A 24,297-nucleotide genomic window follows, 5' to 3' on the forward strand; every position below is an offset into this window, starting at 1 on the left:
TTTCTAAACCCATGATTGCATTAAACGCGGTTGTTACATTTTGTTGAAAGTTTCTGTAGTTGTGTTGCAAATTATACACCACTGATTTCCAGCGACTTACAGTTTTGTTTTACTAGTAGGGATTTCTCCCTCGCCCGCCGCCATTATTGCAACTATACTACAGCCACTGCTTGTTTACAATACGTCGACGAGCACATGTGTGCGAGTGCTTGCAGAACAACGTTGTGATTGACATCGCAGCGAGAGTTTATAGGTCAACCAACAACCAATGAGAACGGGTTGTTAGTATACATTAGCATAATGAGCTCCGCCCTAAATTTTGGCAGATACAAAACCATCAAGGCGCTACTTGGGAGGTACCCATGTACCGTAAGTGTACCGTATACAGATGGTACATGTACATGTACGGTACGTATGTGTACATACGCTGTACACGTATTATATGCACTGTGTTATGTATGGGGGTGCGCTGGCGGAATTCAGTGATGGGGACTGGGATTTTGCCGATCGCGACTGGCTGTAGCGCCTTGATCAAGGCTAGTGTGATATCCTCTCAAACATTTCATTACAATATAATGCAATTTACCAAAAACTTGAGTGTTGTACAATGTACCTTAATCATTCTGTTCATTGCAAGAGATTGAGCTGCCCTGACTAAACCTGCAATTTCTGCTCCACTGAAGTTCTTTGTTAGAGAAGCGAGCTCTATAATGTTCACATCGGGAGCAAGTTTCTTGTTCTCTCGCATTTTAGACACAAAAATGTCAAAAATCTGCACTCTCCCCTCTTCACTTGGCAGACCTAGAACACAAACATACAGGTGGGTGCAGATTAAAATTTAATTTGACTTCTTTGAAGAATTGAATATTGATAACTTATCGAGACAAAATCTCAAAACTAATAAAGCCTATACTTTGAAAGCTCTTGACATTGTTTGAAGTCATATGATTCAATCCTCAGTACGGCTGGAGTTAGATCTTGAGAGGGAAGCACACAAGAGGAAGCTCCAAAATTTAGGGTTCATAAAGAAACGTCAGGGCCTGCTCCATGGTGCTGCTTACCATGATAAATCTGCACCTTCGGCCACATGTCTGTGTGTGACATGTACATATGTTGTGGCATTTAAGGGAAGTACAATATTGGTAATTGTCGAAGACCAGTGTTCTCACTTGGTGTATCTCAACATAAGCAGAACATAACAAGCCTGTGAACATTTGAGCTAAATTGATCATCGAAGTTGCGAGAAAATGATGAGAGAGAAAACAACCTTGTTGGACGAATTTGTGTGCTTTTAGATAGGAATAAAAGACTTCTGGCTAGAAGTCTTTTATTATTTTAGTGAGAAATAACCTCTTTCTCAAAATCTATGCTACTTCAGAGGTAGTCGTTTCTCACAATGTTTTAAACTATCAACAGCTCTACAATGCTTGTTACCAAGTCAGTTTTTAAGTTAAGATTTGTTTTTAAAAATTACCAAATGTGTACCTTCCCTTTAAGCTTTACATGGTAAGTTGTAGCGCCATGGGCTCTGATTGGATTTAAAGTACATGCTGTGTTGGCATGCAATTGAAAACTAAGCCACTATAAACTTAACCACTTAAAGGTTGTTTTTACAAAATTGAAAAGGGTTTGATGTTTTCAGATCTTTTAAAGTTAACATTGTCCCTGCTGCCTTTAACATTCTAATTTCTCTTGGCAGAATTTGAACCAGGGATCAAAGACATTAAAGGTTGAAGACAACTGGCAAAAAGATTGATTGTGGATTATGGTATGTTGTTATCCATGTTTTTCTTATCAATTTAAGATAATAAAAATGCACATGCCTGATACGCATCATGAAACTGCACGATAATTGGCCAAGCACGTTGGTCTATTTTGGATATTAAAGAACTTGGATTACGTTGACCCCAAATTGACCTTTACTTTCGGGTCAACCGGAAGTGGGAAAAAATCTCAAGAACTACACATACATGTACGATTTTCAATTTTTTTCGTTTACCTCAAGGTCAATCGGAACTGGGACAATGTTTGAAGGATTTGGGTAATTTTTCAAAATGTCCATAGATTTACATTAAACTTACAGTGTTTGAAGTTAATTATAGTGGAAAGCTTCCCTTAAAATACTACTTACTGAGGTGCTGTAAATTTGCTTCTAAATCTTATACTTTGTTTCAGCCTAAAACCCCTTAGCGTTTGTGACAGTTTTTTATTTAAATCTTAAAAATTTAAATAATAAAATGAAAGTATAAATGATTGAGGCATTGCATGATAAATGATTGAGGCGTTGCATGGTGAGGTATCATATTAGTCCAGGAGCTTATGGTGATCCGTAGAAAATAAATGATTAGAAGATGCCACCTAGCAAGATACCTTCTTTAGGTCCTACAAAACAAGAAAAATACATGTTGGCAAAAAATGAAAATCTGGCAGATTGCGGCCATCTTGGATTTCAAAATGGCCACCATTTAAGTTATATTTTTCTTTCAACTTTGGCTGTGAATGTCATACAACTGTGATTTTTTGTGGCTAGAATTACATATATAGCAATAAAAGGTACAACTGAATTGTTTCAGATGGCGGCCATCTTGGAATTTAAAATGGCCGCCTTTTTAGCTGTTCCGACCTACCGTTGGAACAGGTATTGTTTTCGTCGAGATTTTTATTACTTTTATTATTATTAGCTGTTCCGACCTACCATCGGAACAGGTATTGTTTTCGTCGAGATTTTTATTATTTTTATTATTATTATTATTATTATTATTATTATTATTATTTGTTTCCGCCTAAAACCCCATAGCGTTTGTACAGCATTTTTGTTTAGGCCCCTACTCCTAAAGTATTAGGATAAAATAGTTAAATCATATATCAAATTGAAGCTTAGAACCTAAGCTTTACTCTCATAAAAAAGTGTACAAAATCTTCATTAATTAACTACGTGGTCTTCATTTGAATTTTTAATTTGTAAACTTGATGCAGTCACTTTCATGTTATTGTGAAATATTCTCTTTGGTAATACAACACAGTATGTACATGTGTACCTCTATGAGTTGTTGACTTCTTGAGAGGAGTCTACACTATTTTGTTTCCTACCCGCGTTCTGGACACATTACTGTGTACACGCACAAAGTACGGAGGTTTGGGATTTTCGTTAGAACGTGCGTTAAATTTGTCCTTGTTTTTCTAACCGCATTCTGGACCAATTACTCTGTGCATGGGTTTTCGTTAAAACAAACGTGCGTAATTAGATAGGGGTTTTTGACGACATCGACGTCGTCGTCGAAAAACCCTAAAGGCATCTAATACTACATTTCAACCCTACTTAATAGTTATATTAATACTTAACAGTTCATATTTAGTGACAAAATCATGAAACGAGAATTATTTCGCCGAATCATAATCCCCTCTGTTGATGTACATTGTACATCCATGTACACATGTAAAAACCCACCATTTTTACATCGTGCCCTTCTAGCCTAGTGGTCATCAGTCGCAACTACACATCAGAGAATTGCGAGTTCGAATCTCTGCCGATATCAAATTTTTTTTTATCCCCAAAAATTAAAAATATATTTCTTTTAGTAATAATTTATTTAAGTTTGATTCTTATCTCTATATCGATAGTGTTGCCTTTTCTTTTTCTCAATTGTAAGCCCAACATAACCTGTGTGCATGCACGACATGATATGATGTTTAAAAACACAGTAAGCGAAAAATGGTGATCATAGGCACAGAGTTTGGTGGTTAAGAGTTCTGTGAAATCAACTTGTACTAGATCAAACATCAAACCACCGACCAAATTTGTTTTAAATTCGTAATTAATTAACCACGTGACCCATATTTGCATATTTAATTGGGAAATCTTTGTAGCACTATATGTCAAGAATTACACGACCGTTTAACAGACTGTTTGTAGATATAGACTCCTTGGGGATTGGAGTAACAGATTCTAATAAGAGATGTTTCAGTCCATTAAAATCAATCAAAGTACGTCTATAATTAACGATTAATTAAAAATCTTGGCATCATGGGTGCAACGTACATGTAGTACCTCATAAACTTGATGCAGTCACATTCAACGCATTGCAATAGCTTCTCCACGGTTAATGCAATACAAAATTGAGATTTTGCAAAAGGCATTGGATTGGGGTAAGTTGCATACCATCGTGTACCTTATGAAATTTACTAGTACGAAAAACACAATTTTAAGACTGTGATGTCATCACATGTTAATTTATGCTAATCAGAAGCTTTAATGAGTTTTTCTTTGCAGCACTATATCTTAAGAAGTGTACGGCCGATTTCAAAGTTTTTTCAGTATTAGACTCATTAGGCATAGGAGAATTGCCTCGGGTAACCGTGACCCCGATTTGACCTCTACTTCCGGGTCAACCGGAAGTGGGACCATATCTGAAGAGTTACACAACCGATTTATTTTATTTCTTTAGTTATAGATTCCTAAGGCATTAAATTTTGTTGGGGAAAATCCGTGACCGCATTTTGACCTCTTCTTTTGAGTCAACCGGAAGTGGGACCATTTCTCAAGAACTACACAACCGATTTTCAAACTTTTTTCAGTTATAGACTACTTTGGCATTAAATATTAACTTTGAAAACTAAGATCCCCATGTTGACCTTTATTTCCGGGTCAACCGGAAGTTGGACCTTATCTCAAAAACAACCCAACCGATTTTCAGACTTTTTTCAGTTATGGGCTCCTTTGGCATTGGACAATCGCATCGGGTAGGTATGACCCCCATGTTGACCTTTATTTCCGGGTCAACCGGAAGTGGGACCTTATCTCAAGAACTGCACAACCAATGTTCAAGTTCTTTTCAGTTATATACCCTTTGAGCTCTAAAGATTGAACTAGCGGTCATCGGTCATGACATCACACCTGAGGATTGCGAGTTCGGATGTCCGTCCAAAGTATACAAAATTTATCCCCCAAAACTAAAAACATATTTCTTTTTTTAATATTTAAGTTTGATTCTTATCTTTAAATCGAATAGTGTTACAATGTACCTTTTCTTTTTCTCAGTTGTTAGCCCAACATAACCTGTGTGCATGCATGATGTTTGAAAAACACAGTAAGCGGAAAATGGTGATCATAAGCACAGAGTTTGGTGATTAAGAGTTCAGTGAAATCCACTCGTACGACTAGATCAAACATCAAACCACCAACCAAGTACAAGGATTTTATCCTAAGGAGTTTGTCACATGACAATGGACTCTAAAAATATTGTCATGAACTCAAGAAACCAAACAAATCAAACAATCCTGAGTCAAATACAAGTTTTTACATTTATTCAACTTTTTAATTGAACTTTTGGGGATAACAAATTCAGTTATACATGTGACCAGGCACTTTAAGTGACTGCCCCCTCTTAAGTTAACTAATTGTTGACTTAGCAGGAGCCCACCTGCTGAGGGTCTTATTTCCTAGGGTATGGTCAGCCCCAGCTTTACCCCAGGTATAGAGTAGCTTATTGTGCAAGTAAGTCATTCCATTGCAAGTTATCATCGTGTGAATAAGTCATTTTCCAAGAAGTCTCAGAGCTATTCCAGTTTTCAGAGTTATTCCCATCCTTGTTATGTAAGTACCAAATCTTTCTTTGTTTCTTATTACTGCCAGACTACAATCCATATTTGTGTTTATAATTATTGCCATTTCTAAGGAGATTCACTGTATTTTAAGTGGTTTGGATAAGTTTCCTTTGTCTATACAATTGTAGTTCTTTGCATTTGTTGTTACTTTTGTTTTGGTTTGTAAGCACTAATTAAGCCAGTGCTTGTCCTTTTTGGATTGTCTTTACTCTGTTTATATTTGAAACAGTTGAGGATAATGTTTCCTTGGATTAATTTACCTTGCTACATGTATATGGAGGAAGGAAAAGAGTTCTCTTACAAGTTTCCTTAAGAAATAGTTTGGTTTATTATAATTTACTTTACATTTCATTGAAGATGGAGTGTATAGTTATTTGTTGTTTTAGACTCTTCCATGTCCATTCTTTTAGTGTTCATGTCACAGGGAAGTTTAAATTAGTTGTATGGATTTCATTTCATTATTGGTTTTTCTTGTTAATTGATTTACCTAGTTCATTGCAAAGTTCTTGCTAGGATAACTTTGACTGAGTCACTTTTGATAATTGTTATTATTCCTTATTTTGCTCTTTTTGCCATTAAGGTTTTTCAGTTATGATTAAGTTATTGTTTCTTTTGTACATTTAGATTTCTGTGTTTCTCTATTGTAAAAGTTTATCTTCTTAAGCTTGACATTTTCTCTTTGCCATAGAACTTAATGTTTCAGGTTTACTTTGGTTATTTTGATTTAATGTTTGTATTTTCTACATTTCTATTGTATAATCTTATGTTTGCTTATAATCTTTTTCTTTTCTGTTCTTTTATAGACTTACGCATCAACCCTTTTTTAATCTTTTGTGCTTGTGAATAAATTACTTGTATAAAGAACCAATCTTGTCGGGTCACATACATTATTTGCCTTAAAAAAGAAAGGAGATGTTGATACCGCTCATCTTAAATACCGCCCTCTATTGACAAGTTACAGTGGAAATCTTTGCAGCACCATATCTCAAGAAGTACATGACCAATTTTTGAACTCATTGGGGCATGGAGATTGATTTTTAAAAACCTTGACCTCAAGTTGACCTCTACTTTCAGGTCAACCGGAAGTGAGACCATATCTCAAGAAATATACAACCTATTTTCAATTGTTTCAGTTATAGACTCCTTGGTCATGATAGCACATGATCCAAGCAAAAGAACCCCGAACAGCCTTGTGTTTGTTCACAAACACCTAATGTCTAGTTATGTATTTGTTTCCATAACTTTGGCAATGTTGTTGTAAAATCCTGGTTTTTTGGTGACTATAAAGTAACATTCGCAATGACTATCAAGCCATTCAAGCTAGCATTAACATAATTAATATATATATATAAAACCAATAGAAACAAATATTGAATCATTAAGTTAAGGCCGCCATTTTGAATTTCAAAATTGCCACCTATCAAATGCATTTTTGCCTGTATCACGGTCTTCGAGCCTCACAGAAACTTGGTGTTGGTGTCTATACCCATGTTTGCAGGGTCAATGAACACAATTGGATGGTTATGTTGGATCATTTGGTTTAAAGAGCCATCTTGAATTTCAAAATGGCTTCCAATTAAGAGTGCTTGTTTGACATATCTTGGATTGTGGAGACGCATAGATGTAGGTATACTGGCAAGTTTTACTGTTCAACAAACCAAATAACAACATATCCATCACAGCTAACTATGACAAACTGGCTCCAGATCTTGCCCAGAAGCGACAGGCCCTGGCATGGTCTTGGCCAGTTACTGATATATCTGGGCCTGACCAGACTACATCGATTCTGAAGTAGATCTGTGTCTGGTTAAGCCAAGCCAGGTCAGATCTTGTTAGATCTGTGCCAGGTCTGGCCATACCGGGTCAATTGATATCAAATCTGAGCCGAGGAAGGCCAGGTCAATAAATCTTAATGTCAGGGACCTGTGCCAGGTTTGGCCAAATAATGTGTCAGATATTTCTAGATCTGTGCCTGTTCTGGCCACACCAGCCCAGATAATTGCAAATCTGGGCAAGGTGTTTCCACTGAACCAGGTCAGATGGCGTCAGATCTTGGCCAGAAATGACCAAGCCCGGATAATTAGTGTAAGATATACATGTATGTCAGGTCTTGCCATACCTAATCTGATGATTTGCAAGATCTGGCCTAATTGCAATATGTGTTGTCATGGTTATACACCAATAATGAAAGGGGTGTTTTGGGCCAGGGTAAGATATGGCATTTGACTGGAAATGGCCAGAACATCCATTTGGCTCATCGGGTGTACATCTAACGACGTCAGGTTCTGGAGCCAGACCCAGGCCATAGTGGACAACAATCAGATTATTTTGTACTTAGACGTAGACCTGGCCCATAGCTGACTTAATGATATTCTTGTGTGCCAAGTCCTGCTGATCTAACATCACATGGCTAGTGTTGCCAGACCTCGTAAGATACAATTACGTCATCTGTCCTAGTTTGACCAGATCTAGCATAGATTTGATGTTTGGATTCCTGATCTGGCCACACCTAGCCCAGATCTGACATCATCTGACCTAGTGTAGGCTAGACATGATTAAAGTCTTGTTTCCCGGTCCCTAAACATATCCGCCAACATTTCAACAAGCCATTTAGCAGTTCGCCCTTAACATCAAAATGTAGCTATTGTGATATCGAGGAATCGGCACAGGTTGGGTTACTTTTGGGGTTGGGACAGAAAATAATATCAGACTCTCATGGATTTGGGACTTGAGTCAAGTCGAAGTAGATGCCTTGCACTGAGATTCCTGGTTTGGCCACATCTGGCCCAGATATGGCAACATGATCAATTGTGGCAATACAGCTGGCCCAGATCCGTTATTCTCTTATCTTGTGTTGCTAGCCCTGGCACAGATCTAACCTCAAGATTCCTCTGCCCGGCCAAACCTGACCTGAGTTTAAAAATCTGACCAGGTGTGGCCAGATCTGACACAGATCTAACAGTTGGATACCTACATGTAGTTTGGCCAGACCAGGCCAAAAACTGATCATCTGACGTCCTGTTCTGGTCAAACCTGACCCAGATCTGCCACAAGATTCATTCCAGACGACTGCAACAGTTCTTCCAGGAAGCAGCCCTTATGATACCCTTCATGGGGACACCTTTAGAGAAAGTCCATGAGGAAAACTCCCCACATCTCGTAGGCATGAACCGGACCATCGGCCGCAGGCCACCCGCCCGGCACCGAACGATTAGCCGTGACTTTCCAACGTGCGATCATATCGCAAGATGCCTGTCGGAATGGTGGAACCGTGGACACAAACAGTTGTTCGTGGCCAGTTCTGATTGACTTTGTGCGGTCGACATACCACCTAATGCCCATACAGGGCACCAAAGTCTGTCGACCACGACCGCCAAAAAGGCTTTAAAGTCAGGGACAAAGATGTCTGGGGGTTGTAAAGAATCGGAATGAATCTTAGCCAAGAACCCCGCAGTATACATTGTAGGTATTACGTGGAGTCCGCTACGTCGGCAAGACGTAGCAACTGCCACCAACAAGCCACCCGTGCAACAAAGTGGCCCCACTTAGCGGTTCGAAGGGGGTTTGGTTAGGGCTGACAATACGCTAAGGAGGTCCAAGGATGGGACCACCGTGCACACAGGGGGACGGGTAACAAACATCCCCCTAGTCAGCTGCCGGATTGCCTGGTTATCAGAAAACCGTTGTTCCATCGGCAAACCCCGCGTGAACCGCTGCGATGGCCGACCGGTAATTCTTCACCGTGGCCGTCGCCAGCCTGCTTTAGAAAAAGGTACCGGAGAAAATTCCCGATTTTTCTACAGATGTATTGGCGGGATGTATAGCACGCTGTCTACACCATTTAAAGAAATGGCAAAGTCGGCAATCGTATACTCTACGAGTGGAGGCCCTCTTGTCCTTCCCTGGGATGGAGACCGCCGACAGAGGGGTCCTCTGCTGTATGCACCAGTGGGGTTAATCCCAAATCAGTGCCGCAGACGAGCCAATCGGGTGCCCCCCCTGGTGGTTGATATACGGTAGCGCTGTCATAACACACCAGGACGGCTTGCCTCGCTATCTGTGCCAGGAAGTGCTGAAGGGCATTGCGGTCCACCAGCATTTCTAGGGTTGAGAGATATTCCGGGCCCCATACCCTAGCCATACATAACGCATCGTTGACGATGGTCAAGGACAGATGGGGCAGACAGAACGCTTGACCCTGCGCGAGGTTGGCCATCCACCAACAAAGGTGGGGGATCAGCCAAGGCTTGGTAGGCACCAGGGTGTGGATCGAATGACGGCTAGGTCGGAAGTAGGAGAGGAGATGAAGCTGAATAGGCCTCATCCTCCGCCTGCAAGAATCGATTAAAACCACCATGCTGGCCATAAGACCCAGGAATCTAAGCCAGGCCAGCGTCAGTGCCGCGCCACCGTTGCTCAAAGGAAAGAAGGCCATGCATTGACCCAAGTTCAACACCCGGTCGACCGATGGGTGGGCCAGCCCCTAAAGTAAAATGTACTTGAGACCATTGACCAGCGTCAACAATATTTTTATCGGCGGGGCCTTGAAGCGCAGAGGGTCGGCAGGCCGCGGCCCGACAAACCTAGGCTCAGTGCGGTGCATAGAGTATCATGCATAACAATGGACCATGATCATTGCCCTATTTTCTAAAGATTGCGGCCGGCTACAGCGTGCTGCTCACTGTGCAGTGGATTAAACAAGCTTCCTTTTCACCAATTCCCCCACAGCGGCAAGGATCGTTGCAACTACAAAGTCAACCACAGACAGATCTGTGTACATTTTTTTCTGTGGGTATGGCAGGTAGGCTACTGCCCACGGTCATTATTGAAGGAAAACCCGCCGAGCTCTCATTATTTCCCGCCCGACCACCACTGACCGAATGTTCTCTCCTTCCGACAACCATAAACTGTACAATGATTTGAAATGATTACCTATTTTGCTGAAGCATTATTAATTTAGCTGAATGACAAATAATGAATTGTTTGAAAGAAAATCTACCTCTAAATTATAGATACATGTATCCAGCTCAAGTTCTATTATATTTGGTCGAATCCTCCCACATCCACATTTTGCATGATGTTTTTTCAATTTGTTTTCGCTGGTGTTTCCCGTCCCAGGTTTATTCCCCGTCCCAGGTTTATTTCCCCGCCCAAGGTTTATTTCCCCGCCCAAGGTTTATTTCCCGTCCCAGGTTTATTCCCCGTCCCAGGTTTATTCCCCGTCCTAGGTTTATTTTCCCCTTCCGTTTTTTTTCTCTTTTTTTTTCCCTTACAATTCCGCGTCCCAGCTTTATTTCCACTTCCCGTTTTTTTTTCTCGGTCCTATAATAATTATTTCCCCGTCCGAGTTGTTTCCCCGTTTTTTTTCTCTGTCCCTTAACATTTCCCCGTCCCAGGTTTTTTTTCCCGTCCTAGGTTTATTTCCTCTTCCTGCTTTTTTTTCCCCTAAGCATTTCCCTGTCCCAGGTTCATTTCCCCGTCCCAGGTTTGTTTCCCGTCCCAGGTTTATTCCCGTCACAGGTTTATTTCCCCGTCACAGGTTTATTTCCCCTTCCGTTTTTTCTCAGTCCCGTAATATTTCCCCGTTCCTTCCTCGTCCCCAGTTTATTTCCCCGCGTCCCAGGTTTATTTCCCCATCCCAGGTTTATTTCCCCTTCCCGTTTTTTTCTCAGTCCCGTAATATTTCCTCGTCCCTTCCCCGCCCAGGTTTATTTCCTATTACCCGTTTTTTTCCCCCCTAATATTTCACCATCCCTTTATATTTTTCCGTCCCATGTTTATTTCCCTGTCCCAAACGAGCAGAGTCTCAGCAATAAGTGTGGTCAATGTGGGCAGTCAGCATACAAAGCAAAAATGTCGAAGTGTTGTTATACTTTGTATCAAGTTACAACAAATGTAATATTTTGTATAAGAACCCCAGTATAGTTACAATTGAGGCACATCTAAGGGAATTTTGTGATTTTTTTCCTTTGATGCCAGGAGTTGTTGGCATGGGAGCATTTTGATGTATTTTGGGTAGATAAATAGAAACAATCCGGGATGGGAAAACAAAAACTGGGAAGGGGAAATAACCCTTGGGGTGGGGTTGGGGGCCTGGGGATATTAATCGACTGAGAAAAAATGGGAAGAAGAAATAAAACCTGGGACAGGGAAATGAACATGGACGGGGAAACATTAAGGGACGGGAAAATATTAATAGACCAAGACAAAAATGGGTCGAAGAAATAAACCTGGGACGGGGAAATGAACATAGAAGGGGAAATATTAATCAACTGAGACAAAAATGGGAAGAAGAAATAAACCTGGGATGAGGAAATGAACATGGACAGGGAAATATTAAGGGATGGGAAAATATTAATTGACTGAGACAAAAATGGGAAGAAGAAATAAACCTGGGACGGGGATATTAACAAAGACGGGGAAATATTAACGGACGGGAAAATTATTAAGGGAATGACAAAACGAGAAGAAGAAATAAACCTGGGACGAAGAAATAAACCTGGGACGGGGAAATATTAAGGGAATGAGAAAAAACAGGAAGAGGAAATAAAGCTGGGACAGGGAAATAAACATAAACGGGGAAATATTAAGGGAATAAAAAACCGGAAAGAGGAAATAAACCTGGGACGGGGAAATAAACATGGTGGGGGAAATATTAAGGGACGGGGAAATATTAAGGGAATTAAAAACGGGACTCAAGAGGAAATAAACCTGGGACGAGGAAATAAACCTGGGACAGGGAAATAAACATAAACGGGGAAATATTAAGGGAATAAAAAACCGGAAAGAGGAAATAAACCTGGGACGGGGAAATAAACATGGTGGGGGAAATATTAAGGGATGGGGAAATATTAAGGGAATTAAAAACGGGACTCAAGAGGAAATAAACCTGGGACGAGGAAATAAACCTGGGACAGGGAAATAAACATAGACAGGGAAATATTAAGGGAGTAAAAAAACCATTATAAAATATTAAGGGAGATGAACAAATGTGTCAGACAACTTATACAAACATACATGTAATAGCTAGATGATTAGACCAACTTTCATTTATGACAAATTAAAGGTGTAAATTTCAATTGAATTTGTTGTCGTACCAATTTCCATTTGGACTTCCAAACGCCCAGGTCGCAGCAATGCTTCATCAATAAGATCACGTCTATTGGTCATTCCTGCATAAAATTAAAACAAAACAACCGTTTACCGATAATATAAAAAAATTATGTTCATGTAACTTTGAACTTGACGCAGGAAGGTATTAAGTATACAGTGCTAATCTCAAAGGCTAAACACAAATTAACAAAAACATGTCATTGCTCTTAAAATATAGCTTTAGTAGAAATTTACCAATTACGAGAATGTTGTTCAGCTGTTCAACTCCATCAATTTTGGCAAGCAGCTGGTTAACAACAGTATCATGGACTCCTGTACTTCCACTCTAAACAATACAAATGAACAAACATACAAAGTTATTTGCAAAGGTTTGATGTCTGAAAACAGTGTGGTCAGCTGTATTAATTTAGTAGTAAAGCTTATCCCTAAGAACTACATGTACTAGCTACATGTACACTAATGACTGCCGAAAGGTCAATCTCCATGCTTAGGCAAGAAAGTAAGAGGTGTGAGTTGTTAAACACAAAAAGAATGTGTAATTTTTTGTTGCTTTTCTTTTTTCTTAAAAAGGACATTTCAATAACCGGTTTCAATTTTTATAAAGTAGTCTAGATCAATCCGACTAAACAAAATTGGTAGCGCCCTCCATTGACAAAACTTAACAACTGTGGTGTCTTTGTGCATGACCTAGGCACTGAAGACACCGCAGCAATGGAACGCAGTGCTCAACACTTGCGTGCCCGAATTGGTGTTTACTTCAACTGACAACTTGCTAAAAATATTCATTTTATACATTGTATACATTGTAGGTTCGATTAAGGTCACAGATTGAAGAAATTTGTTTATTGAACACCAAAACACTTTGTTGACTCCACTGTACTTTCCATTGTGCCATAAACTCTGTAAGAAGAAAATGTTACTGGCAAAAATTACAAAAATAAAAATTAAAACAAACCATAACTTTCTCAAAAGAGTCACAAACTTTAGACAAATGTATTTACCATTGTTCCACGTTGTTTACATATAGCGTCAATTTCATCAAAAATAACAATATGGAGTCCACTGTTAACACCACACTGCAAGTACAAAGAAACAAGAAAATCTTAACTACAAATGCCAAATTTTTGCTTTCCATCCAAGTTTGTATGGGATTGATGTTGTGAAGCACATTTTGCAAATTGAAGAGTGTGGTTCCAATTGTCAACAAAGCATCACAAATCTGGAAGATTGAAAACAAAACCTTCCAATCGTGTTGTACATGTATGTATGATGACAGGCTTATTATCAAATCAGTCTTTTCTCAACAACTGATCATTTTCAGTTGAAAAATTCAAATTAAATTATCTTGGTTTAACCAAAGTGTCACATCCCCACATATTTGAACAAAAATTAACTAAAAGGCTCTTCTGTACATAGATGCAGGGTCCTAGATTGCGGTAATGCAGAAATCTTTCAAGATTTGATTCAGAATGCTTTCAAGCACACCCCAAATGAATTCGATATCACCCTGGGAAGGAGGGAGAATGGGGGGAAACGTATGTGGACATGTGCCCCCAATAAAGATGTACCACTGAAAAGGTCTTTCATGCATGTTACCCCGTGTCTTTACAGTGGCTATGCTCTTCTCTACAGTTTTCCTAACAACCAGATTTCCTGTCTTCAACACCTCCAAAACACCAAAGCTCGCATTGTGACACTGTCTAGAAAATCCTGTTCTATCACCCCCATTCTGAAATACCTTCACTGGCTCCCTGTATCTACTCAACAAATCATCTTCAAAGCACTTAACGGCAAGGCTCTCCACTATATTTCGGAAATAGTGGACTTCAAGTTTACACATTGCATGGAATCTTTGATCCAGTTCTATGCTTCTCCACATTGAACCCAAGTCTCGACACTCATGGGGTGACAGCTCTACCACTTAATCTTAGATTTTGTCTTTGTACCACAAAATCCAAAACTCTTTTCAGACCTTATCTTATGTCACAGGTTTTCAAGGACTCATTTTGTTGTGTCTGTTTTCCTTTCGTATTGACTGCCATGACATTCTGACTCCCAGTGTTCTGTTGGAGATGGAAACCCATACAATAGGTTAAACACACATGTACATGTACATGTACATGTACATGTAGGACATAAACACAGGCACATTGCGGGGACAAGGTAACTCCCTGCTCATTTATGTATGACACAACTGTAAAATTATCCCAGTGAATCAGGCTGCCAGGAGTTCCAAGACAATGATGTTCCGATGGGCGCCAGACACCTGCTACCGAGTCTTCCCCCATGTAAGCTCCCGAATCTTTGTTTGAGGCATCTGTTTTGAGAGTTAGAGTTAGTCGAGGGAGGCGAAACTGTAACCCGGGGTTCAGATTCTGATGGGTGCACCACCACAGAATGTAACTGCGAACAAGGGGATGTACAGGTACTTGTAAGGATAATATGTGAAGCTTTGGTTTGTAGAATGCCAATAGGTGAATCTGTACAGGTCTCATGTGTGAACAGCATTGTGGTATGATTTCAACCATACTGGTGAAAGACTGAGTAGTCAGACCCATTGACTTCTGAAAGGAATTCCAACTCCAAAAGGGGACGCTTAGCCAAAAATTTAAGATTAAAGATTAAAAATATTTATTGTCATTAGTGCTGGGCGAATAGTGAATTTTTGTTATTCGGATACCGCTGGCCAACTATCCGAAATTAACCGGATATTCAAATGTTTTTTTCGCCGCTAGAGGGCGCTATTTAAAAAAAAAAATAAAAAAAAAATATTTTTTGTCGCTAGAGGGCGCTGTTCGTTTGTGAATGGGATGTTATGGGCGGATTGATATTAGTTTTAGACCAGTGTCACTCGGTTCATTCATAAAAATGACCGGATCTAATTTTAAGATGGAGACTTGCTTTTTCTTTTGATCGTGATTGACTCTACGTGAAGGAAAACTTTTGTAATCTTTGAACAAATTACGTCAGAAATGTCATCGTTTTAACTCTTCAAGGAGGTGAGCATAGTTAAATACTTAATATATGCTTTTTTATGCTTTTTTAATAGAAGTTTCATACGAATTCCGACAAAACAATTCATTTCAGTTGTCGACCGACGTCCGCGGATATTCGGATATTAAAGAATATCCGGTTTCTCGGTTGTAATTACAGAATTATCCGGTTTGTAAATAGGTATTCGCGCCCTATGCGGATATCCGGTTAAGAAAAAAAAGGCATTCGCGGTTACGGATAGGAAAACCTATTCGCCATTAACCGGATATTCGAATTATTCGCCCAGGCCTAATTGTCATGATAAAAAACATGAAATTTGTCTTCCCTGTGTAAAGGAGACTATACAATACATACAAGAAAGACATAGCAATAATAAAAAACAAGAATAAAATTACATCTTACAGATATACAAATATAATGATAAAAAGACATGGGGGAGCATGTAAAAAGAACAAAATATAAGCATGAACCAAATTATCTCGACCATCTACTGTTAAAAAGCTTAATTGCACTAGGGAGAAAGGAATCCTTAAACCGGTTGGTTTTTAAGCATAGCTGTTGGATCCTGCCTGAGTGGTTTTGGATAATGTCTTTAAATTTTTTATCAATTTCTTTAGTTTTTTTGACATTCAGAACTAGATACTGTACATGTTGTTTTCACACCAAATAAGAAATTTAGTTATTTCATTTCTGTACCCAACTTCATCATTATTTGTAATGAGCCCTGTTAGGGCTGTGTCATCTGCATATTTGGTCAGAAAACACTGATTATTATCCAACTGGAAGTCACTGGTATACATAGAAAATAGCAATGGTGACAAAACACAATCTTGAGGAACACCTGTGCTAATGTGAGTGATGTCAGAAAATGTGTTGGCAAATCTTACCCTTTGTGGCCTAAAATTAAAAAAATCAGCAATCCAGAGGGCAAGATGTGAGTTAATATTTATATTAAGCAATTTACTTAAAAGAATATGCGGTTTAATTGTGTTGAAATCCAATGAAAAATCAATGAATAAAGTACGCACATACATTAGGTTTGTTAAGATGTTCTTAAGTATTATGCAATAATGTAATAATGTACCAAAGGCATCCGATACACCACAGTTTGCCCGGTAGGCAAACTGAAAAGGGTCCAACAAGTTATTAGTTTCATCTAAAAGTACATCTTTAATAATATGTTCGAAACATTTCATCATGGTGGCTGTGAGGGCAATTGGTCTAAAGTCATTAAAGTCCTTTGGCTTTGACTTCTTGTGGACACGAGCGATGGTTGATGCTTTCCAAATCCTTGGGACGATATGGCAGTCAAGGGACCATTGGAAGAGTTGTCTGAAGATTTCAGCCAGTTCTTTACAGCAGGTTTAAAGGATCATTCCAGAGATCTCGTCTGGTCCTGCAGCTTTATTGGGTTTGATATATTTGAAGGACTTTTCAACTTGGGCAGTTGTCAGCAGAGTTCTATTGTTATCATTAATGTTTGAAGCAAACGTACATGTAGCAAATAGTTGATCTTTAGTTAGGTCATGGAGAGGGCTATATTGTTATCAAACCGCCAGTAGAATTGGTTCAAGTCGTTCAGGTATTCTTTTGGATCTCCTTGAGGACCAGCCCAATGGAGCAAGACGGGGGTTTACATGAATGTCCGATGGAGAGGTGCCTAAAAACTCTATTGATTAGCCATTGTTCACTCATGCTTACTAATGTAATGTATGTCAGATGGAGGGGTGCATACAAATTCTATAGATTAGCCATTGTTCACTAATGTTTACAAATGTAAGCAACCGCTGGTTGAAACAGAAAAGAAACCAGGTCTCAGCAAAGAACCTTAGCTGACCCCTGATGGGGCCTAGAATGGGAGTCGGCGCAGCTACGAAAGAGTCATTTCCACCCAAACCCCCCGCCATATTCCCATCTACCTTTGGGGGCAAAGGAGGATCTTGCGCCACCTGCCCAAAGACCAAAGGTGTTGGTTGCTGGCCAGCTGAATACCCTTGTAAGTGGAAGACTGGACTGAGTGAGTACTCGCATGGATCTTGGATTGAAAATGAAAGGGCTTCAGAGGTTTACGGGGGAAGTGTTGACCAAATAAAGCATTGGTTTTGTTCCGAAGTTTCACAAGCCCGGACACCTTTGGATCCTTAGGAAGTTTATTTTTTTCAGTAGCTTCAATGCGCTTGGCTTTATCTTCTTTAAGCTCTTAAACTTATCACTAAAAATGTCAGTGCAGAGGAGTGAAATGGCCTTGAGGCGTGAGTTAGCTCAATCCAATGGGAGGAACACTGTACATATCGTGGAATCTTCAAAGATTGTAGGAACAGTTAAGAGTTTCTTTGACATCAGTTCTGGCCAACATGTATAAGCCGGATAGGGAAGCTGGAGTGTAAAGTAGTTTGAATTAGACATATGAGGATTTCTATGTAGTCTGGGAGCATGTTTTGGAGGGCGGCTAAGCGTAGTTGTCTCTGTGGTCTCTGGTAAGCCACGTTTTTGTGATTGCACAAATGTCGATGGATCTCTCCACGATACATGTAGCATCACAGAGAGTATGATTTTTTTGATTTATGGAACACAGTTCCATAAGGCGAAGTTGCATTGCTGGGATGGTGCCTTAGTTAACTTATATGCCGATGGTGTGTCCTTATTGAGCCCTCCCTTGGACCCCCTCTTGGTTGGCAGCTGCCGGTTTACTCCTAGTAATCTGATGTGCGACCATATGGTGAAGGAGATAAGCGATGCTCCTTTGAATTAAGGCCAAGAAGTTAGTTTCTCCTGCGCAGAGGTTAATTACGAGGCAGAAAATGCACTACGTGAGGTTCCATTGGCTGGAGGCAAGTGTCAGGTCCAGGGTTAGGGTTGATGTCCCCGGCAATTAGAAGTTGAATCAGGAAAGTTTCAACACAGCTGACATTGCTGTAGAGGCACAGCCTGGATCCAGAGTACCGTATATATAAACACATCAACATCAACATTTTACCAATACAACTAATTAAGAAATAATTCTATGACATGTTTCCTAAGTGTTGTGTGAAAATGAAAGATGTCCATGAATTCATGGCTGAATGAGCTCAAATGGAAGACAAAAACTGCTCTTCTCTGAGCATAATCACCCTTTTGTGTACTCGGTTAAGTGAATTGGGATTAAGATGACTGTCACAGTCAACCTGGGACAACTGTAACATGAAACACATTTGCTATACTCTGTAGGTGAATAATAGTCTCTTTGACAAAACTATTGTACATGTACATGTATTTGCAGTTTCTTTACATTTATTTGCAATTGCTGGGGAAAATGCCAAATTTTTGGCTTCTGTACAATCTTTCTATCTCATGATCTACTGAAATTAACAAATGAGCTCAATACAAATGTAGCAACTGCTTACATGTAGTTCATCTTGATCCCATCAAACACAAAAAATCATGCTGAAGTCAAGAATATTGAATTCGCATAGATTAAGGTAAGTTTGATTAGGGTTCCCTTAACTCTTGTGACGTCACATCCCAGAAAATATGTTAACCTAAAGGTGAGTCTCCTTGGACTATACTCACTATTTTAAACACCAACAAAAATGCACTCGAACAACAATTCTGTGCTGAGTTTTAAAACGCTTAGCTTTTTGCATCTTAGATATATAATATAGTAACACATGATCCATTCCAGAGTCAATTAAATGGCTTCAAGTAAAATCCCTAAAATCTTGCGTTCCACAACCTTGTGCAAATGAGCTCAACCTTCACTGCACAACTACATGTACATGTACACCTACCAACCTGTGTGACCACTAAAGTGAAGGCACTGGCCCTGCACTTCCATTCATGAACAAAGTTACAAAACTAGCATAATAACAAGAGTTCATAACCTTTGGGGAGAAAAACAAACATCCATTAGTAAATCTACCCATGTAAAATAAAACACACATTCATTAGTACAATATACATGTACATGTACATGTAGGTCTGCCCCTATAAAATAAATACCACGTATTACAATGAGCCTAATTCTGACAATGGCCAGTCCAAAATGTCAACATCTCATAATGCTACAGCACAGGAGAAATGTCAGAAATAATTCAAAAGTTTCAGCAACAAACTGAGCTATTGAACTATTGCATCAGAATGGTCTAGCAGTGTCACTATGTCAAATAATGTACTCTGGTAGTAAAATCCGAAATGACTCAGGATGGTGATGAAGGAAAAATTGCGTATTTCGAGAGAGGTGCGAATTCAACCGCCTTTAACGGTTGCTAAAGAAAAGAGGACGTTATATCCCTGGGCATCATTGGTAAAGGATATGGGCTAATGAGGGCTCTGTGGTATATATTTATGTACATGAACAAACTTAGCAATTGAAAACTTAGGGATCAATGTGATTGCAAGATTAGCAGGTAAGAATTATGTTGTGGACCATGCCAATAAAACCTTAAGGGCACTTGAGTCCTACTGGTCACAGTAGAAGAGCAACAAGTTAGTTTGACAGATACATTCAAAAACAATCTGTTATGCTCATCGCTCTTTGTTTTGTTAACAAACATTGAGCATCATACTGTATGGCGCATGCCTTGAGTATCACAAAAATTAAACAAACAAAAGTTCAAATTTTGAAGTAAATGATAAAGAAAAAACTGCAGGAAAAGCAACTTCATTTGTATGGATGAAACAGTCAGTGAAGCATCACTCTAGGTCAAGAGTAATTGACCCTTTCTATTAAAAACTACATTGTTATAGACGATGTGACATCTGACGTCACTCGAAAACCATATAACATGATTTGTGTTTTGGCAGCCAGCTAGAAAGTACACGCAATCTTCAACAGAAGGCAGTTTGAATGTAAACGTAGGTCTCATCGTCTATATAAACCAAGTTTAGGCCATATTAGGGTTGTTTTGGGACTGAATAAGCACTGGGGTGCTATATGGGATTATTGTTGCAAAACAAACTCTGCATTTTTAGCAATATGTAAATCAACCAATATGTGTTCTCCCATGGAGGAAGGAAGAGAAGGAGCTCGAACGACCCGCAAAACCGCAGAGTAACAAAAGAATACCCTGACAATGCCCCTGTCTGACAGTGGAAAAAGATAGGAGACCTCCAGCTGGACGGCCGAATAACGAGCAGGATTGGATCTCTTTGTACAGAACGTGCGGTACCGCCGCTCTGCACCGTTGCCTTCAGGTAAAGTTGAATCATTGGAGACAAGAATTGTGAATATACACGTTTTCATATACCGTTTGTGGTGTTTCACTGAAACATCATGGCATATTTTTACATTTTTTGTGACTTTCCAGTCAATAGCGGTGGTTCAAAATTTGGGTATTGGCACACGAGGGTGGTTGGTATTCAATTGTTTTTTTCGATTTGGTGGGCACAAGTGTACACAATTTTTATCAGGTCTCAAAAAAGTTGTTTTTTCTGTATTATATCCATACGACATACGACACCATAGTTGAGTGAAGAACCAAGTGCGCACGCGCAAACTCACATACGCGAGGTCGCCCATTGTTTGTATAAGGTATGTGGGTGATTATGAGGTGTCGTTAAACGACCAAGGTACCACGGGTTCGACTTTTGAAGTCCCTTTGTTCGAGCTCCTTCTCTTCCTTCCTCCATGGTTCTCCTAAAGTCCATCGAAAAGAAAAAACCCACACATATCTAACAATTGGAATGTTCGTAAGAAACAGCCAATCAAACTTCGTGTTACACATTGAGTTCAGTGAGCATTTTTGCACCTCAAACCCACCTGGCACACTTTAAATGCTAGATGAGGCAGGTAACAGATTTTATTACAGATCATGTAGAGTTGTCACTAAAATTTGTAAATTATACAATGTCTTCACAACTGTGAGAAACAATTACTTTTTTTGATCCATGGACCTCTGAAGAAAAAAAAAATTCACTTGCATTTCAAAATATATTTTACAGTTTAATGAGCTAAAAGAAAAGCAAATTACAAAAAGTCATTATAAGTATTTATTAAGCAATGTTTCACTACTATAACCAGGTAAAGGCAGGAAAGAAAAACATTGTGAAGGAGAAAAAAAAACTTGCCTTTTTTTGTTCATCTTCTGCAGCAGAAAACAATTTGCGAATATTTGCCTCAGATTCACCAACAAACTTGTTGAGAATTTCAGGACCATTGACAATCTGTGGTTCCCTTGAATTCAACATCCTGCCGATTGTTCTTGCCATCAATGTTTTTCCAGTGCCTAGAAAAATAAATGAGAACAAAATGTGGTCTCTAAATGCTGAATAAATTTAAACACAGAAATTATTTCTGCAAGTGAATCTACCAGGTGTCTAAAAAAAAACTATACACTTTTGAAATGGCTGCTAAATAATAAAATAAACGATTTTGGGGGAGGTTTACATGTATTAGAGCTTGTGGTCTCTACTTTCATATGACACCAAGAAGTCTGAAAATAATTCATGCCTGAGTGAGAACTGCTCACTTTTGTGAAGGGTATGAAAATTAGGCTGCGCATTAGCCTTCCATTTTGTGAGCTTACAAAATTGAGGGTGATGTGATAAATTTATGATCAATATTGCGATCAGTTTGGGTTTGCTGATATTTCTTGGTTTATTATACCACTTTTGCATGAATGAATAGGAATTGCAGTTTTTTTTCATGTAGCATTATAACTTTCCCTGGTAAACTCAGTGGTGTGTTCATGGGAGTCAGGCATGGGGTGGCGCTACTTGTGTAATTTCCATGTTAAAAACTGTTTGTTTTTTCTTCACATCTGTGACTTTGAATAAAATTCTTCGCCCCACATTTCAGTTATTGTAAGATTTCATTGTTTTTTTCTTAATAACCAGATGGGGATTGAGTAAATTGATAATTCAAATATGATTTGTTGAAAAAAGGAATGTCACAGATGTTGGCTACTTATTCTTCAGGTTACCCATTGACTTGAAGTAGCCAACATCTTGGATTGAATTTTGTAAGCTACAAAGGACTTGCCTCTCAAAACCTCTCACAATGGGAAGGCTAATTCCTGCGCAGCCTAATTTTCATACCCGTTACAAAAGTGAGTAGTGCTCACCCAATTATTAATTATTTTCGGACTTCTTGGTGTCTAGTGTATAATTTTTTATTGTCGTGCTTGACGGTCTCCCTTCAATGAAATTTTGTTTAATCAATTCACCAAAACAGTATGAATTCCAGTAAGAAGCACCTTTTTCCAGCCATTAATAACTTATTTTGTCAATGAAACTTGACATTGTTTCGTTTAAATACAAGAAAAGTCGTGTTTAAAAACACAAATGCCCTGCAAGCCAGTCCGTTTCTTGACATATGACACATGTACATTGTAGAACAGTGGGTTTTTTCCACAAATAATCTTAGCCAGTGTTGTGCTGCTGATACTCTGCCATGTAGGTGGGAAAGACCAATGGGTGAAAACACTCATACACACTACATGTACAACTACCCCCCCCCCAATTTCTACTCTTTCTGCATCACATTTATTTTAAAGGAGATTTAATCACTGTCAAAGTGGGTTGGTAGAAGGCTGGGGAAGATGAGTTGGGAAGGATAGGTGAGGGGGTGAGGAGGGGTGAGGGAAGGCAGAGGGGGTAGTAAGATGAGTTGGGAAGGATAGGTGAGGGGGTGAGGAGGGGTGAGGGAAGGCAGAGGGGGTAGTAAGATGAGTTGGGAAGGATAGGTGAGGGGGTGAGGAGGGGTGAGGGAAGGCAGAGGGGGTAGTAAGATGAGTTGGGAAGGATAGGTGAGGGGGTGAGGAGGGGTGAGGGAAGGCAGAGGGGGTAGTAAGATGAGTTGGGAAGGATAGGTGAGGGGGTGAGGAGGGGTGAGGGAAGGCAGAGGGGGTAGTAAGATGAGTTGGGAAGGATAGGTGAGGGGGTGAGGAGGGGTGAGGGAAGGCAGAGGGGGTAGTAAGATGAGTTGGGAAGGATAGGTGAGGGGGTGAGGAGGGGTGAGGGAAGGCAGAGGGGGTAGTAAGATGAGTTGGGAAGGATAGGTGAGGGGGTGAGGAGGGGTGAGGGAAGGCAGAGGGGGTAGTAAGATGAGTTGTGAAGGATAGGTGAGGGGGTGAGGAGGGGTGAGGGAAGGCAGAGGGGGTAGTAAGATGAGTTGGGAAGGATAGGTGAGGGGGTGAGGAGGGGTGAGGGAAGGCAGAGGGGGTAGTAAGATGAGTTGGGAAGGATAGGTGAGGGGGTGAGGAGGGGTGAGGGAAGGCAGAGGGGGTAGTAAGATGAGTTGGGAAGGATAGGTGAGGGGGTGAGGAGGGGTGAGGGAAGGCAGAGGGGGTAGTATGGTGGGAAGGCATAATTTATTGTGTTTTAGCCGTAAAAACCTTGACATTTGGCCTAGGGTGCAAAAGCAGTAGGCTTCTTAGGGATCCCCAAACCAATCCACATGAAAAGTTTTGAATCCTAAGTTATAGCCTGTACACATATCCTAATGCATGCATGCACGCACGCACGCACGCACACACACACACAAATCACAGCACCATAACACCATGCCACAGCCACGCGCACGCACACACACATCACAACACACACACCATGCACGCACACACACACACAGAAGGACATGTCGGAAACAGTATGCCCCTTTGGTGGCTT

At 39.9% G+C, this 24,297-nt stretch overlaps 1 protein-coding gene across 2 annotated transcripts in view; it reads right to left on the minus strand.

The window, feature by feature from the left end:
• Positions 1-24,297, minus strand: part of LOC139939476 (vesicle-fusing ATPase-like) — a 220,769-nt gene that overhangs the window by 75,434 nt on the left and 121,038 nt on the right. For both annotated transcript variants that reach the window (XM_071935430.1, XM_071935429.1), the window contains 5 exons: positions 21,757-21,914; positions 13,719-13,793; positions 12,952-13,042; positions 12,702-12,776; positions 614-801 (listed from right to left, as the gene is read on the minus strand). In XM_071935430.1, coding sequence (XP_071791531.1) covers positions 614-801; positions 12,702-12,776; positions 12,952-13,042; positions 13,719-13,793; positions 21,757-21,914 — 587 coding nt within the window. The remainder of the gene's footprint in view (positions 1-613; positions 802-12,701; positions 12,777-12,951; positions 13,043-13,718; positions 13,794-21,756; positions 21,915-24,297) is intronic.

This window comes from Asterias amurensis, chromosome 7 (genome assembly GCF_032118995.1).
Source record: "Asterias amurensis chromosome 7, ASM3211899v1".
In the NCBI taxonomy this organism is placed as follows: Eukaryota; Metazoa; Echinodermata; class Asteroidea; order Forcipulatida; family Asteriidae; genus Asterias; species Asterias amurensis.